This window comes from Python bivittatus, unplaced genomic scaffold, assembly GCF_059951505.1.
Source record: "Python bivittatus isolate LINGU-HERP-01145 unplaced genomic scaffold, Pbiv_v1 ctg000020_np1212, whole genome shotgun sequence".
NCBI classification, from domain to species: Eukaryota; Metazoa; Chordata; class Lepidosauria; order Squamata; family Pythonidae; genus Python; species Python bivittatus.
Window position 1 is genome coordinate 130,936,692 of NW_028277030.1, and position 16,417 is coordinate 130,953,108.

At 38.9% G+C, this 16,417-nt stretch overlaps 1 protein-coding gene across 2 annotated transcripts in view; it reads left to right on the forward strand.

The window, feature by feature from the left end:
• The window catches only part of REL (REL proto-oncogene, NF-kB subunit), a 56,669-nt gene that overhangs the window by 33,072 nt on the left and 7,180 nt on the right, over window positions 1–16,417 (forward strand). Inside the window, exons 5-7 of one of the 2 annotated variants that reach the window (XM_007423577.3) lie at window positions 9,338–9,478; window positions 10,877–10,981; window positions 14,860–15,072. In XM_007423577.3, coding sequence (XP_007423639.1) covers window positions 9,338–9,478; window positions 10,877–10,981; window positions 14,860–15,072 — 459 coding nt within the window. The remainder of the gene's footprint in view (window positions 1–9,337; window positions 9,479–10,876; window positions 10,982–14,859; window positions 15,073–16,417) is intronic. The other variant, XM_088149662.1, reaches the window with a different exon arrangement.

Here is a 16,417-nt window from a genome sequence, read left to right on the forward strand (position 1 = left end):
AGTGAAGTAGGTTGGACTAAGAGAGGGACTGGCCCAAAGTCAATAGCAGTATTTATCTAATATTTTATTTATTTATATCATTTATATAAGTGCCCATCTCACACAAGTGACTCTGGGTAGCTTACAAGATTAAAAGATTATTTGTTTATCCTTGCTTTCAGGCTGCAGAATAACCCTTCCCTACATAGCCTCCTTTCAGCCCTTCGAGATAGTCCGGACAAGAAGTGCAAACCATGAGTACTAACACTACCTTTACTGTAAGGTTACAGTAACAGAATCTTGCAAGTCTCAAAGCACTTCTCCCCTCCTTTACTTTTACTTTCCTGAAACTAGGGAGGGTCTCTTCTGAGTCGTTTCCCATGCTCCTTTTCCTTCTGCGGACTGAGATGCCTTTTGCATGACATTGGTCTAGGCTGCAGCTCTTCCTCCTGTCTCCCAAGATCATTCCCACAGACCATTACATGGTCAGAATCTCCTTCCAGACTGGACTCCAGCCAACCAGAGCTGGGGCTGGGAGCTTTCCTCTTGACATTTATTTATTTATTTATTTATTTATTTATTTATTTATTTAATTGGTATGCTGCCCATCTCCCCCAGAGAGTGACTCTGGGTGGCTCACAATTAAAGTAAAACCTGAAAACAGTTAAAAATATAAATATCCATGTTAGTTAATTAAAAAGTCAGACTATATAAAAAGATCATATACATAAAAAGACTAAAAGCATTCAAGATGACATTAGCTGCATTCTGATCAGACCTCTGTTGATCTATCACAGTATAATGGGTTTATTTGTAACATCTGAACCAGGGTAACCCATTCCATACTTCAAAAGTTGATGTTGTCCACTTCAGTTTACCTTTCCATGTAACTGATTTTGGTTGCTATACGAGGAAAAACTGATTAAAAAGGAGGAAGGAAAAAAGCTTGTTCTGACAATAAGCTTCATGTTGAAGTATGAATAACTGGGACTCTTGACATTTCTGAAGCCAGATTTCATGTTCTAGAAGTAGTGTACCTAGTAAGATTTATCAGTTATAAAGGGCGGTGGAGGCCACACATTGCCACACAGTGTGACAGCAGTGCATCCTTCTGAATCATGAGTTCAGAAGACTGTATTTCTCAGCTGAGTTAATTGCTATGTAACTGTAGTGCTTTTTGCTTAAATGGCCTTAGAAACTTTTAAAAGAGGAAGGAGCAATAGACCTAGCTAGTCCTGCCTGCTGTGAGGTTGTAGCTCCAGCATCTTACACAGCATCGCACCAATTATACTAGGCAGCAACTGTCACTGCAGTTAACATTGGTTGCTAATTCATTTGAGGGTTTATTGCACAAAGAGCATTCTCCTTTATAGCCTTCACCATTTGCGCTTTTGCTTCCAGTCACTGAAGACATACCTGTTTGCCCAGGGATTTTTCTGACTGTCAGTATTGCCAACTATCCATAGGAATTGTGATAAAACCATTTCATTATTTTAGCCAGTTATTGATAGATTTTATTGTAAATCATGTCGAAGTTTCAATGGCAATACCAGCAGCATAGAAATTATTTTAATCAATATTTACTCTAGTTTTTGCCTTTAAAATATTAAATGAGGCTTCTCTAATTTTGATCCATGACCACGAGAGAGCACTAGTATGACGAAGTCTGCCTTAAGTGGCCTGGCACAGGGTTAACTGAACACCTGCAGGGCTCCTGTAATACTGGTTTTGCTTTGCAGAGCAAAAGCAGCAGAGAGAACAAATCAGGGGAAAGGGCTGTCCAGTCCATTACAACGAGCAATAATTGAGGGACTTAACTCTCCATGAATTGGGTGGGTTTTATGTGGAAAATATCTATGCTAATGGCCACTGCCACAGAACGCAGCAGGAGGTTTCATGAAACTGAGGCGAAGTGACTGTTTGCTATAATGTGCTATTAGCTACTTACTGGCTTTTGGAAGCGCAGCAGAATTTGTGGCTTTGAGGACCATAAGACAAGGGGGACTAAGAAACTACATCCAACTGCAGACCATAGATTGCTCATTACCCCATCCTTGTTCTTCCAAATGGGGGGTTCCTAGTATGATTATTTTTTTTCTCTTTTGTAGTCCAGATCTAATAGCTCTGGACAATCCATAACTCAGTTCCCATGAGTCCCAGGCAAAAATTGCACACATACAGAAGAAGTGAATATTTGGAAGGATTTCTCTGTTGTTGTTCATAGCAGTATTAGCATTGATTAAATTTTTATATTGTTGAATCACTCAGACTCCTGGTAGAATGCAATAACATAAGGTACAACATAGTGCCCATGGAAAAAACAAATACAATCAAACATCTGCACTAAGAAAAAATAAACAGATAAATAGTTTTAATCCATATTCTGAATAACACCAAAACAAAAGACAACTCACAAAGTAAAAAACAATAATAACAGTAACAGTACAAAGTAAAACCATAATGATGATGAATAGTCACCTCCCAAAAGCCCTCTAGAAATGGTCAGCCTTCGCTAGCTTTTAAAAGGCCATCAAGGTAACAGTCTAGCTTCCTGAGGCAGCCTATTCTAGGGCATTGGTGCATTGTAAAAAAAAAATCCTTTTTGGCCTGTACCACCCTCACCTCATGAACATTCTGGAACTACATTGGTGCTAAGCCGCACAAGGCTGTATAAGTCAAAACTAACACTTTGAACTGCACCTGGAAATCTATTGGTAAGCAATGCAGAACCTGCAAAATAGATGTAATAACCATAGTGATTCGTGCCAGTCAGCAAGTGAGCCATTGCCTTTTCACCACCACTAATTCCCAAGTGGTCTTCAAAGGGAGCCCCATGGAGAATGCATTACTGAAGTCTAGCTCCATAATGATAGTGGGTGTAGCCAGATCCTCCTGGTCCAGGAATGGAAACTGGGGTACCAGCTAAAGCTGGGGAAAAGCACTTCTGGCCATGGCCTCTACCTGCCCATCTAGCAGGTAGCCATGTGTCCAGAAGACCCTCAAGTCATGGATTTGCTCCTTCAAGGAGCAGTGCAACCCCGTCAAGACACAAGTGGAGCTAACAGAGAACCAAGATCAACAAGCAGTAGATCCCTCTTGCTGGGATTCAACTATAGCCTATTTCACCCATCCAGACCCTGACAGCCTCTATATACTGGGATAGGACTTCGACATAACCTCCAAGTTGGTCAGAGATGGCAAAGTATTGTCAGCGTACTGATGGTAACACACACACTACTGTGAGATGACTGTTCCCTTGGGCTTTATATAGATGTTAAACATTAGAGAGAAAACTGACTCTTGTGATACTCCACAAGGGATTTGCCACCAGATTGGTCTCTTCTCCCCCATTGCCATTATCTGGAACTGCTCACTGAGGTAGGAATGCAACACTGAAAATAGTTCCACCAATTCCCAACCCTTATAGGCAATGGTCAGTGGAATCAAATGCCCCCTAGAGATCTAAAAGGATCAAAAGGGACATACTACCCTCATCAACAAAGTCATCCACCAGAGTGACCAATGCCATCTCCATCTCAGGCTCCAACCGTAACCCTAACTATAATGAAACTGAAAGGAAGCAGCTTTCAATAACCCCAGAAGCTTCCTATTCTTTATTGTGGTCTTATATTATGTGCGAAATGATTTCCAGGTCAAACTGTGTTAATGGCTAAATAATTAGCAATAAACCCTTCTATTAGTCAGGAAATGTCAATCTTCTCTTCAATCCCCATTTTCCAATCTACCAGTTTCATTCCCAAACTTGATGAATGAAAGAAAACTCAAATTCTACCAAGGCAGCCTGATTACCTGATCCAATTCTTGATGATTGCTTCCCACGCTGTTGCTGCTTTTGCCTGCTTCTCCTCAAGTACACAGATTAAGGCTACCATTTCTGGGTGTAAACATTTGGGCAACTGCCTGATGGCAGCACAGAGCAAGTGTTTTCTGTGTGCATTTCTGCCATCCAGTGGTCTTCTGGTTTTGTACAGCCCAGATACAGTAGCCCTACTTAAGTACTTGCAGAAGTATGAAGAGCTGTGAATGAAGAACTTGTTTCCTGTGTTGTGGCTCCTCTGCTTGTGCTGTTTTTGGCTGGTCTGTTTTCAGACTCCTGAAAATCAGGACCTTTTCCTGGTTTGAAGGCATATTCCAGGATCCCAGGACACCTCTTTCAAAACCAAGCCTATACCTGCGAATCTGGAATGCCTGGGCACCCTACTCCTAGTGTGATTGACAATGCAGTGCTATTGCCTCGTGTGTGTGTGTGTGTGTGCTTTCGTGTCAGTGCCAACTCCTGGCAACTGCCTGGACAAGTCCCTATAGTTTTCTTGGCAAGATTTTTTGGAAGTGGTTTGCCATTGCCTCCTTCCTAGGGGTGAGAGAGAGTGACTGGCCTGAGGTCACCCAGCTGGCTTTGTGCCTAGGCAGGACTAGAATTCACGGTCTCCCAGTTTCTAGCCTGATGCCTTAACCACCATACCAAGCTGGCTCAGTATTTGCCTCTTACTTTCCTTCATATATTTTCTATAGAACGAAAGAGGTGAGGGAGGGCTACAATCTGAAGTCATTCTCTGAACCTCTTCTCAAGTTCTACAAATAAGGCACAGCAATTACTTGATAAAAGGCATATCTGGAAGCACCCTCTCTGTGCTATCCAATGTCTGTGGCATCTGCAATGTGGTCAAGGTTGTAGGTGCCTCCCTCCTTTTCCAGCCATCAAATTAATTACACCTTGTGAAAGCTAATGAAAGTAGAAAGAAAAAGGCATCTCAAGGCAAGATATCAATAAGATTACTATGAGATACATGTTGCCATGCCCATTTTTACAATGTATGTTCCTTAAGCTGTGCATTACTGTATAGTACCAGACCCAACAAAATGTCAGTGCCAGTAATAACAAATGTAGAGATGAGTTGTACAGAATTTGTACTGTTGATGCTTCCTACTTGAGTCCAACATCTCATTCACTCAGAGGTTGGGCTGGCTTCCAATGGACTAGGGCAAAAAATGATGATGATCATGGTGGTACTAACATGAAAAGGGTTGATAAGGAAAATAGTGCAGTCTAGCGGTTAAGAACTGTTAGCTGAAACACCGGAAACACCTGTTTGAAATGTGACCTTTGGAAAAACATCCTATAAAGTTGCTCCGAAGAGGAAGCACCTTTTAAAAGGAGGAAACGTGCAGTAGTTGCCCTTGGGGAATATAATGTGCTAGATCAGATGAGGTTTTCTGATCTTTCCTTCACAGCTCATGGGCAGACTTAAGTCACCCAGGCTTTACATTACAGGCATGTAATATGGTGATACCTTACCTGGGAATAGAAATGGAGGTGGTGGTCATTTTACATTCATCAGTAAGAACAGAAGAAGCTGTTGGAGAATTAACATGAGGCACACATTGTTGCAAAGCTACTCTGGATGCCTTTGAAGATTAGCTTCTTCTTGGGAGGACCTGTTTGCCTGCAGAATTTACCCCCTTTTGTAGCATCTCAAGGGAGCTGCTCTCACTTTTTCCTTCCTTGTCAATTATCAATTCCCCTCACTTGATCTCCACCCAGCGTTGTTCCCCAGTTCTCTTTTATTTTCTTCCCACAGCAGTTCCCCTTTCTTCTTGCCCCATTTCCATCCTGTTTATTCTTTTCTTTCTTTGCTCTTTCTGCTAGAAAGAGATAGGGGAATGTATGTATAATTATGAGTTTCTGGGCGTGAGAACACTTTTGGTTTGAAAGCAAGGATGGTTAATATATGTGTATGGGATATTTTGTAATGGGTGACTAACTGAATTAATAAGTATTTACTTTTTATCCTGGCTTGGCCCTTATGGGGGGTATGGCTTGTAGCAGGTATGCACAGGAATATACACCCTTGCACTTCCTGCAGAGATGAGAGACATACTATCTTTATTAGCATTTATAAAACACTTTTTTTAAACAGGCTTTTAATTGTTAATTAATTGTTAATTTTTAATGATCATTTTTATTAGTGTTATGTTCTTTATGGGTTTTAATTGCTATTTTGTTTTAGTGGATTGTTTTCAGTTTTTTTATTGTAAACTGTTAAGAGATTTAGACAGTGCATGGTATATCCAGGTAGACAAATAAATAAATGAATGAATAATATATGCATATACATCTCCACGTATGTCACATGGGCACATTTATTGGACACAAGGGGGGATCTGCAAGCCTGGTTTGAGTTGGGTTGGCAACCATAGATAGACAAGGTGGAGAAGCTGGGCACATTTTTCCCTGTGCTCATAATTTTTTTTCTGTTTACTCTACTGTGAAGATGGTCTCAAATTCAGGGTCTTTGAGTAAGTATATTAATACCACTGACTTACCTTAATGCTTGTAAAGGTTACTCAGATTGTTCATGTGAAGTGCGTATCAATATTATCAGAATGGTAGTAAAGGAAAACATGAGTATTTACAGTGTTCTATTTTATTCTTGTAATAGGAAGTGGATTTTAAAAATAGATCAAGACCATTGCACTTCCTCTTTTTGAGCCTCAGATTGAAAAAAAGTTCACTGTATTAAGGATGTAATGAAAAACACTTAAAGATTTCCATCATGTGCAGAGTATATACTATAACATGTGTGTACTATAATATTGCACGTGGAACTCAGGCCCATCAATGCTTCCTTCAATGACTCCTATAAAGCAACACTGCTGTCGGTGCAAGCAGAAGTCCTTCTCTTCATTTAAAAAAAAAACCCATGCTCAAAATCTTTGTATGTCCACTGAAACACTAACATTGCAAAGTTCAGCCGGTCTGAAGCACTATTTAGCCAAAGTAGGAATCACTGAAAAAAATCTGTGCATTAAAATGAACGGAAGTCTCTTACACTTAGGGACCTTGGACGTCATCAGAAAGTTTCTGTATAAATCTTTTTAGAATGAATGGGAGTTGCATATGGGTACCACAAAGCTTGTTCTTTTCAACCTGGTAAATTATTTCGATGGCCAATTATTGCTTTAATTTTTGCCTTTCACGACATAAAACAACAGGAGATTCTTTCCAGTCCATGTTTTCCCTGCTGCTCTTGCCTTCTTCCACTTTGTACCATTTGGTTTTCAAGTGGGAGAGGATTCTGCCTGGATGGAGGGGAGTGTGTGCATGATCCTTTTCAGAAATGCACATTTACGTGCAAATGGACACACACACACACACAGAGGGAGATCTTACAGAACAATGTTGTGCAGCTTTGCCCAGAAGTAAGCTGTATTATATTCCAAAGAAACATGTATAGGATAACAGTGGTACTCTAAGTGCATGTCTGTTAGTTTGGATTCAGATATTACCATCTTTTGTTTGTAACCTCCTTTGGTTTCTCCCTACTTTTTCTGTTTAATCATATAAAAGATTGGCTAATTAAAAAAGAAGAGCTGCACATACATTGGGCAGAGGGGTTATACTAGGAGCTGACTGTCTAGAAGCATCTCTAAATGCACCATAAACTACGTGAATATTTATTTCTGAAATAAATGTATTTTTTTCCTGTGTGTGTATGTGTAAAGAACAAATATGTAAAGACTCTAAAATCACTACATAAAGAATTGATTTTGAGACATGAATATTTTAGGACCAAGCTAGATAAGCTGCTGCAAAGAGGCTACAGCACAATGGAATCTCTCTCTGCTTTCTCTTTCACCTCTGCTTATTGATTCACAGCAGTGTACTATAGTTCTCCTCCTCCTCCTCCTCCTCCTCAAAAAAGAAAAAAAGAAAAAAAGAAAAAGAAAAGTATAAAAACCATAGTGGGAGAAGTGTCACATCCCCTGTGGTGTGTAGGTAGGACTGCAATTGTGACGGAAGCAATTCTTTACTTTTCTGTAGCATTTGCATTTTATCAGCACAATGTGGGTAGCGTTTCCATTTTAAATTTCACTCATGCTGTCTTTTCTAACCAAATAGCAATCTGAAGACCAATGGGAATATTGGTTATATGTGATGCTGGAAATTTAATTCCATAGTTGGCAACAGAAACTTGAGGACAGTGAGAACTCCCAGGGAGGAAAAAATGATTTTGAACTGCTCTTCCCTACTCCCAAAATTCTAAATTCTACAGTAGGGTTAGAAGCTTCCAGCCCTATCACCAGATTAGCATTATGACCCAAGTCTTATAGTGCTTTTTTCTGCAACATTGGGCTAGCAACTACAAATTCCATCATCTCAGATTAATCTCAGAAAGGCACCATGGAAGAATGAGGCGTAGGATTTTGACATCATCTGGCCCCTGAGATACAGGTTCATTGTCCGGCCACTGCTAGATGTGTTTTTTACAGTTTACAGTATATATATATTCCCTGGTAACAGTAACCCACCCACAGATTGGAAAGGTTTAGAGAGATTTTCCAAGATAAGAGGATATGGTTTCAAGATCAGCTTTAAACTATTGTTGTTGTTGGTTGCAGAGTCAGCCAGATGTTTAGACTGGATTTGGCATTTTTATCTACCTATCAGGTCCTTCCCAAGAACCTGGGATAGACAGAAGTTTGTGTGATGGTGTTAAAGGTATCGTTGCAGGATGTAAGCTGTTCCAAGTAAAGCTGCCTTTTGCAATTGACTGATGATGATTTTGTCAATGCTGATGGCGTTCAAGTGGTGCTCCAGATGTTTTGGGATTGCATCCAAGGCACCTATTACAATTGGTACTATGCTTTCTTTTGCCACAGTCATTCTACTTCTATTTGCAGGACTTTGTATTTCGTGATTTTCTCCAGTTCTTTCTCTTCTCTTCTGCTGTCTCCAGGTATTGCAATATCCACTATCCAGACTTTTTTGTCTTTCTTATCCACAATTGTTAATTATTATTATTTCAAAAACACTGCAATTAGCATTTCTAAATAGCTATATAACTATATTATTAAATTAAAACTATATAGATAGGAATCTAACCTTTTATATAAAAAGCTATTTGATGACAAGAGGAAAAAGTAAAAATCCTATAGTAAACTACCCAGAAAAAGAAAAGGGGGAAAATCACAAGAAAATAGGGGTGGACTTGGGGAGGGGGAAAAAAACAGCAAAAGCAATTTTAAGCAACTAACCAAAACTAAAAAAAAAATCTATATGTTACAATTCAAATTATATATCTACAAATAGATATATCTGTACACACACACACACACACACACACACACACAGACATGTTTATAATTAAATCTAAGCCATGCAGAATCATATTCCCCAGTCTCACCTCTCCTTTTATACAAAGCTGATTCAAAAGCTGGAAGTTGGCTAAACTTCATTTATCCAACATTTAGAGTCTGGCATATAAGCATTCTTCCATTACCTTGTTACTCCCTATTTAGATACAATATCCCATCCTTATTTTCTTTGTTTTCACAGTATCTGAAGAACAGCTGTTGGCAGTTGAAGAATATGACCTCAATGTGGTAAGACTCTGTTTCCAAGCATTCATCTCTGATGAACATGGCAACTGCACACGATCCATATGCCCAGTCATCTCCAACCCCATTTACGATAACCGTAAGTATCTAAGAACGGGATTCTGTTTCATGTTGAGTTTCTTCTGCCAAGTTCCTTGCATGCTCCTTAGCCCAGTTGCTCTCTATGGAACTGCTTCATCCCTCTTCTCCCCAAAAGACAAAATACGGAAGCTAACTGAAAGCATCTCTGGCAGACACATAATTTTCAAATAATCGGAGAGCTCAATTTGAATATATATTCTCCAGCTGAAATATGTTTTTGGACTTAATTACAAATTGTGTTATGTTTCAGTATGTTTATGGCAGAGATCCTGGCCTTTTCCCCACTGCTGGTTTAAATCACCAATCTCTTTCTGTAGGAAAAAACATTGGGGCCACAATTTATTCCTCGGCTACCTTCTCCCCTCTCTAGGGTTGTAGTCCTTCCCCCATGTCAATGCCATCTGCAAGCAAAAAATGATTACAAATCAATGTGCCCTAAGAAAGAAAAAGAGGGATTCTTAGTTTCCTTTGATGCCATTTCAGCCTTGCACCAGTTCAGTTTTGTGAAAATTCACTTCTGCCCTCTGTTCCTGGTTTGATTTTTAAAGGCTGGTGACACTGAAAGACTTGAGTCTTGGGTCAGAAGGCAAAATTCACTAGAATGTATTCAGTAAAGCCACTGAAATTGACAGAGATTTTTTGGATATTTGAAAAGTCTTATTTCTCCCTTTGTGAGTTCCACAACTCTATACCTCATTGCTTTATAAAAACCACTCCTTTTCTGGAATGTGTTGCAGTAGATCGTTGTGCTTATATGTAATATGTAAGCAGGGTTGGCAAGAGAAAGGGGTTGAAAGAAATGATACATGTAGCTTATATACAGCTAAAGGTTGATTTTTAAAAGGGTAGGGAGGCAGGAAACATTTCTTGAGATTTGGCCCTAATTGAGAAGGCAACACTGGAAAAGAAGTAGTGGTGGCAGAAGCTGGCCAACAACTAAACAGAAAGGAAGATGACCACTTCTTTGGCTATGCCCACTCATGACAACACTCAGAAACAGGTCCCCTGTCTAAATTACCCCCATAGACCCTGCATATTTTCTTGCTATGATAGGGCCCTGTTTTTGAGCAAGAAATTGTGTTTAATTCAGAATACAAAATGACAACAGAAAACTGATTAAATTCTCTGCTGGGAACTAAAGAAAACCAGCAATGCATGATCAAGGAGGAACATCAGGGTTGTTGGCCACAATGATGTAATTTAAAATGCTGGTGGGAAAAGGGGGCTAAGTAAATGCTTGAAATGTATCTATTGCTTTCTCTGCTTTACCCATCCTCAGGTAACAGACTTGCTTGCCAATCTTCCTCTCCTCCACTTCACTTTTTAGGCTTATGTAACCATAATAGCCCCTCCCTACTCTTCTCTCCCCCAATCACTGATTACTTTTTCTGTTTAGGTGCTCCCAATTCAGCTGAATTGAGAATCTGCCGTGTGAACAAGAACTGTGGAACAGTGAAAGGAGGAGATGAAATTTTCCTCTTGTGTGACAAAGTTCAAAAAGGTGAACTTGGCTCCCTCCACAATTCCTGTTGTGTTGGCTGAGAAAGGCAAAACATATTATCCCTCCCCACTTCACAACCATTTTCTCTTTTAAAAGGTTTTTGTTGTTTTGACCATTACTGTATTCATCTTTTGATGAAAACTATTCTGCTGAATTAGTTGAAGAAAAAAAAGGGTACATACATAAACAGAGTTGCCACTTAATCATAATCATAATAATTTTAAAAGGAAGGAAATGTGAGGTTGGCCAATTATCTTAGAAACAAAACAACTTCAAAACTTTGACCATATTGCTTGAAGTCTTCTTCCTTGCTCCTTTGTCTAAAATAAATTATTCAGATGTTGACAGACAACAAATATCAACTGTTCATTGTTGCAGATCAGGTAGTACTATACAGGTAGTGTTCTATGGTGATTCTTTTAGCCAATCCCCATATAGATAATCCACTGTTCTTGACTTTTATTTATTAATATCTCACCGATCTATATAACACTCAAGGCAGTTTACAGAATAAAAACAATACAATTAAAATCAAAGCAAAATTAAAATTACAATGTTTATAATTAATTCAGTTAACAAAAGGTTGCTGCAAGAGATGGGTTTTCACCTTTTCTCTAACTTTTGAGGATGGGGATCATATATTGCAGAGTACATTCCACAGCTTGGGGCTGCATAGGAGGAGGACCTCTCCCATGTTCTAGATAGATGAGCTTCTGTCAGCAGAAGGTTCTTCAGAAGGACTACTTGCTGAATTATGTAACTGAAAGGATAGTCAGCCCTTAAATCATCTAGGGCTTTAACGGACAACCTCAACGGTTAAATTGTGTCCAGTAAGTAATTGGTAGCCTGTGCAGATCTTTCAGTATGGATACCATATTGAACCCTGTACCTTGCACTAATCTGCAATAGTCAAGAAGGGATGTAACCAGGATATGGATATGAAGAGGCATGTATCATTTCCATAATTTTGGGGCCACCTCCAAACTGGCCGATAGAATCAGCTAGGAGGGGCAAAGGAGAAGCAAACAGGTGGTAGCCCTCATCTTTCCATATACCTAGCACACATTCTCAAGGCTGCATTGTTTCAGCAAGCCTTTGGTTCCTAGTTGTCCTGAATACATGTGTTCATCCTCTATATTGAATTTTTGGGTTTATGATGGCCCTATAGAATTCCAGCCCAAGTTGGGTGGACAGTGGAATAACACTCTGTATTCTGTGGTCCAAAGTAACTGTTACAATCATAGTACCTACATTTATTTTAAAAAATAGGCCTATAATTAGAACATACAGCAGAATCTTTGCCCAGTTTAGGAATATTTGTCATATTTGTCTCATTAAAGGCTTCTTTACGTCTAATAAAAAAGGAGACAGGAACTTTTTGTATGTACTTTTTGTATACATACTTTTTGTATATTTTGTGTTTTCACTGGAAAACCACTGGGACCAGGAAACAATTGTAACAATTTCTTGTAGTGAAAGAGATGAAGTAAAATTACTTGATCCTATGATAAATGGGATAAATCCCATTTCTATAAAAAAGAATCTATTCTCATTATCTTTTAATGAAGAGTATAGTATTAATAGTATATTGTTTAGAATATTTTTTAAAACTCTGATTAATAAAACTGTAATCTGTACACATCATTCATTTGTATCCCAACTAGATGTTATATTATTGTGTTGCTTAATTTGTTTAAGTCTAGAAGCTAATAACTTACCAGACATTCTTGTCAATATCATTGCCTTGTGCAAAGTAATAAACATTTCATTTCAGAAGCATAAAGCTTATTATTTTGTATTTGACAAAAACCAAAGACATGTATAGACCAGGAGATGGCTAGAATGGATAAAGTAAAAGTAATAATTTGTCATTCTCCTCTAAAAATGTATCTTTAGATGGACTGTTGCTTCTTTTTATATAAAATATATGCAGTAATTTAATCTCAAATAACTATTTTAGTGGTGTTCTGTACTACAAGTAATAGTATAATCAACACTGTTAATATGAAAAAACTCAACTATTTCCTCTTCCATCTACTTAATGAAATCATTCAGGAAGAATTCATTCAAACAACACTTAAAGCAAAGGAGAAGCAAACCTATAAATCTTTATCAAATAAATCAGTAAAATTTACAGGAGCATGGTCTGAAATTGAAATAGCATGTATATTATATACTTTAACTTTAGATATCGAAGAATGAGATGCATGGAAGCAACCAAGTTTATATGCATACATGTATACTCCCACTGGGAAGGTTAAACTGAACGCCAAATATCCACCAAGCTGAATTATGATATGCAACGTAGCAAAATATTACAATTTTGAGTATATAAGTTGGGTGGTGGAGTAGTGCAACCCAAAAAAACATCTATAGTTTGATTCAAATTCCGTCCAAACATTATATGGTCCATCGACTTAGTATTCAGGTATAGGAAACAATGTTTTGAACTCGGAAGCATTTTCCTGCCACTACACAAGTGTCCTCACTCTTGTCATCCTCAGAATGCCCAGAACTCCCCAAAAGCCAATCAATACTCCTTCCAGTTGACCAAGGAGGAAATGCAAAAACTGGCCTCTGACCAGCACCCTTGCCCTTAGTGTTAACACATTATGCTTGTTTTTGTGCTAAGGAGAAACAAAAACTGATTATTGCAAGGGAAAGCTGCAAAACTGTCCCGCTGCTCAATTTAAAAAGCACGGTGAAGTGGGAGCAACAAGGTGAGAGTCCTTGCCAATGGAAAACAGCCAGTCCTGCAGCCCTGGCATTAAAGCTGCAAAACTGCCTTTCAAGCATTTCCTGGGCTGCAGCTAAGCTTGTGCAGTACCGATACTCATGTTACAGTAGAGGTCTGTGATATTACGCGTGTTACAGTATAGCCAGCACTGGCACTAAAGTTGTAAGCTTTCACTAGCTTAGGTTGTAAACCAGACCTCCCCAAGCAGTGGCCATCCAGATGTCTTATGGACAGTATTATCGCCAACATGGCTACTGGTTACAGATGATGGGAGCTATAGACTGACTCTTTCAGTAAGCACCAAGTTTAGAAGAGCTACTCCATATTCATCAACTAGAATAACCAGTGATGAACTTATGTTGAGATAAGACTAATGAATAAGATGCTGGTTTAAGGGCTTTCTTGCTCATTTTTTCTACTATAATAAATGATGGAAAAGTATTAAAGATGGCTTTGGCATTGAACAGTAACTTGTAGCTTTTGTGTATTAAAATCCAAATCCTCATGTTTTTAAACATGCTGTGTGGAGTAATCACTTACCTGATTACATGAAAAAATAACCAGTTCACTTGATTAATTAACTTAAATAATTTAAAGATGATCTGTCTTTCCTTACCTGTCCGCATGGAGGGTTAAATGTCCTTCCCTGAAAAGGATTTCTGTGTGCTGAAGAATACTGCCCTTTGTTCAAAAGAGACTCCCAGTTACATTCTGGCCCAATAATTCAGTTGGAGTTTACCAGGTCAGTGTTTTTCAACCTTAGCAACTTTAAGATGTGTGCACTTTAACATACTGGTTGGGGAATTCTGGGAGTTGATGTCCATTCATCTTAAAGTTGCCAAGGTTGAGAAACACTGTACTAGGTAAAAGAAATCTGTTTAGGTAAAAAATCATCCATTCCAGGTTAAACTCAAGACCTTTATAACCTCAGTCTTAATAAAATGTGAAAGCTGGCTAAACTAGGATATTTCTACAGTACTAATATGTATATGCCAGATGTATTGTCATGACATTTACAATACATATAGAAAGCAGAACTGATCCTTTTTGGTATTTCATGCTAAAAAATGACTCTTTGAACTATTGTTTGTTGTTTTATTCCTTTTATTTAGTGTGACATTTATATCTTTCTGTTGAACAGATGATATAGAAGTGAGATTTGTCATGAATGACTGGGAAGCCAAGGGGATTTTTTCACAAGCTGATGTTCATCGTCAAGTAGCAATTGTCTTCAAGACCCCCCCATTTTACAAAGATATCATGGATCCTGTGACTGTGAAGATGCAATTGCGAAGGCCCTCAGATCAGGAAGTCAGTGACCCTATGGACTTTAGATATTTACCAGAGGAAAAAGGTACATTCTTATACACGTTTGTTAGTGTATGACTAGTTACTGCTTTTGAATCCGTGCTCATGCTAATTTAGAGAACAACTTACACATTTCTGATCTGAGAACAATTTCTTTTTCCATCAGTGCTATGGTATTATTGTGGCCCAGTCTTCCCCAGCTTACTGGAGCATCATATACACAATTCCCAGTCAGCATGGCCTTGTGCTAGCTGGAAATGGTGAGAATTAAGGCGAAGCATCACATTACTCTGAAGGGCATCAGACTGAAGAAGAGTGACTTAAGACAGAAAGCAGGAATGTCATTTTAAAAGCTGCTGCCTCCACAGCCTACCTTTGCCTGTGCTTGAGAAACAAGGCTGGTGGTGTGGCTGCCCATACAGCAGGCTTGTCCATAGAGCAACCTTTGACTCCTTGGAGGCACTAAGAATTGTGGTGGGAGGAAGCTATTGGAAACAAACTTTTGCAAAGACAAAAGTAAAACAAAGAGATTTTGGTCAACCACAACAAAGGTATTGAAGCATGAGAAGGTTGGTGGCCTGGCTGGCTTGCAGAGCTCCTGTGGCCCACCCCCATCTCCCATCCTGATCCCACATGTCCAATGCATTCTTCTGGGTGGGCGATATCAATGTAACTGTGAGCCTCAATTTTCACTGGGCTGCAGCCTTCTTGCCTGGGGTAGATCAGTGTGCTGGCTGGGGAATTCTGAGAGTCAAAGTCCACACATCTTAAAGTTGCCAAGTTGGCACACATGTGAAAAGCTGGGAAGTGAGCACCCCAAATCTGCTTAATTCCAGGGATCATCCCCACCACTCCCAGAGTGTTGGAGAATAGGGCATACCGATTCTTTGTACAGCTTCTTTCTTCCCTGCTCCCAAAACAGTGCCAAATTTTGGAAGCAGCATTTACAGTTGTCTTACTTAGAATATGCTTGTTTTATGTTAGACAACTTCCTTTTCTGCCACTCTAAATATTTATACTTCTAAAGAAGAAAATACATTCTGACAGGAGTTCTTCATTTAGACCTCTGCAAGCTTAGTTAATTTGGAAAACTTTAAGCCTAATGAAAAAATGCCGTAAGAGAGAAGAGATTTACAGGAGTTTTTCATTTTAAGCATATTACCAATTTCTTTGGGAGGAGTTAACATATGCTTAAGTTATTTAACATATTTAAGTTATAAGTTAACAGAGAAAGAAGCAGTAGAGCACATGCTTTGCATAACAGAAGTTCCTAGATTCAATCCCCAGCATTCCCACTTAAAAAACAGGGTAGCAGATTGTGGGAAGGAGCTTCACCTGAGACCTTGGAAAGTTATTTTCCATCCAAATATATAATACTGGGCTCAGTGGGA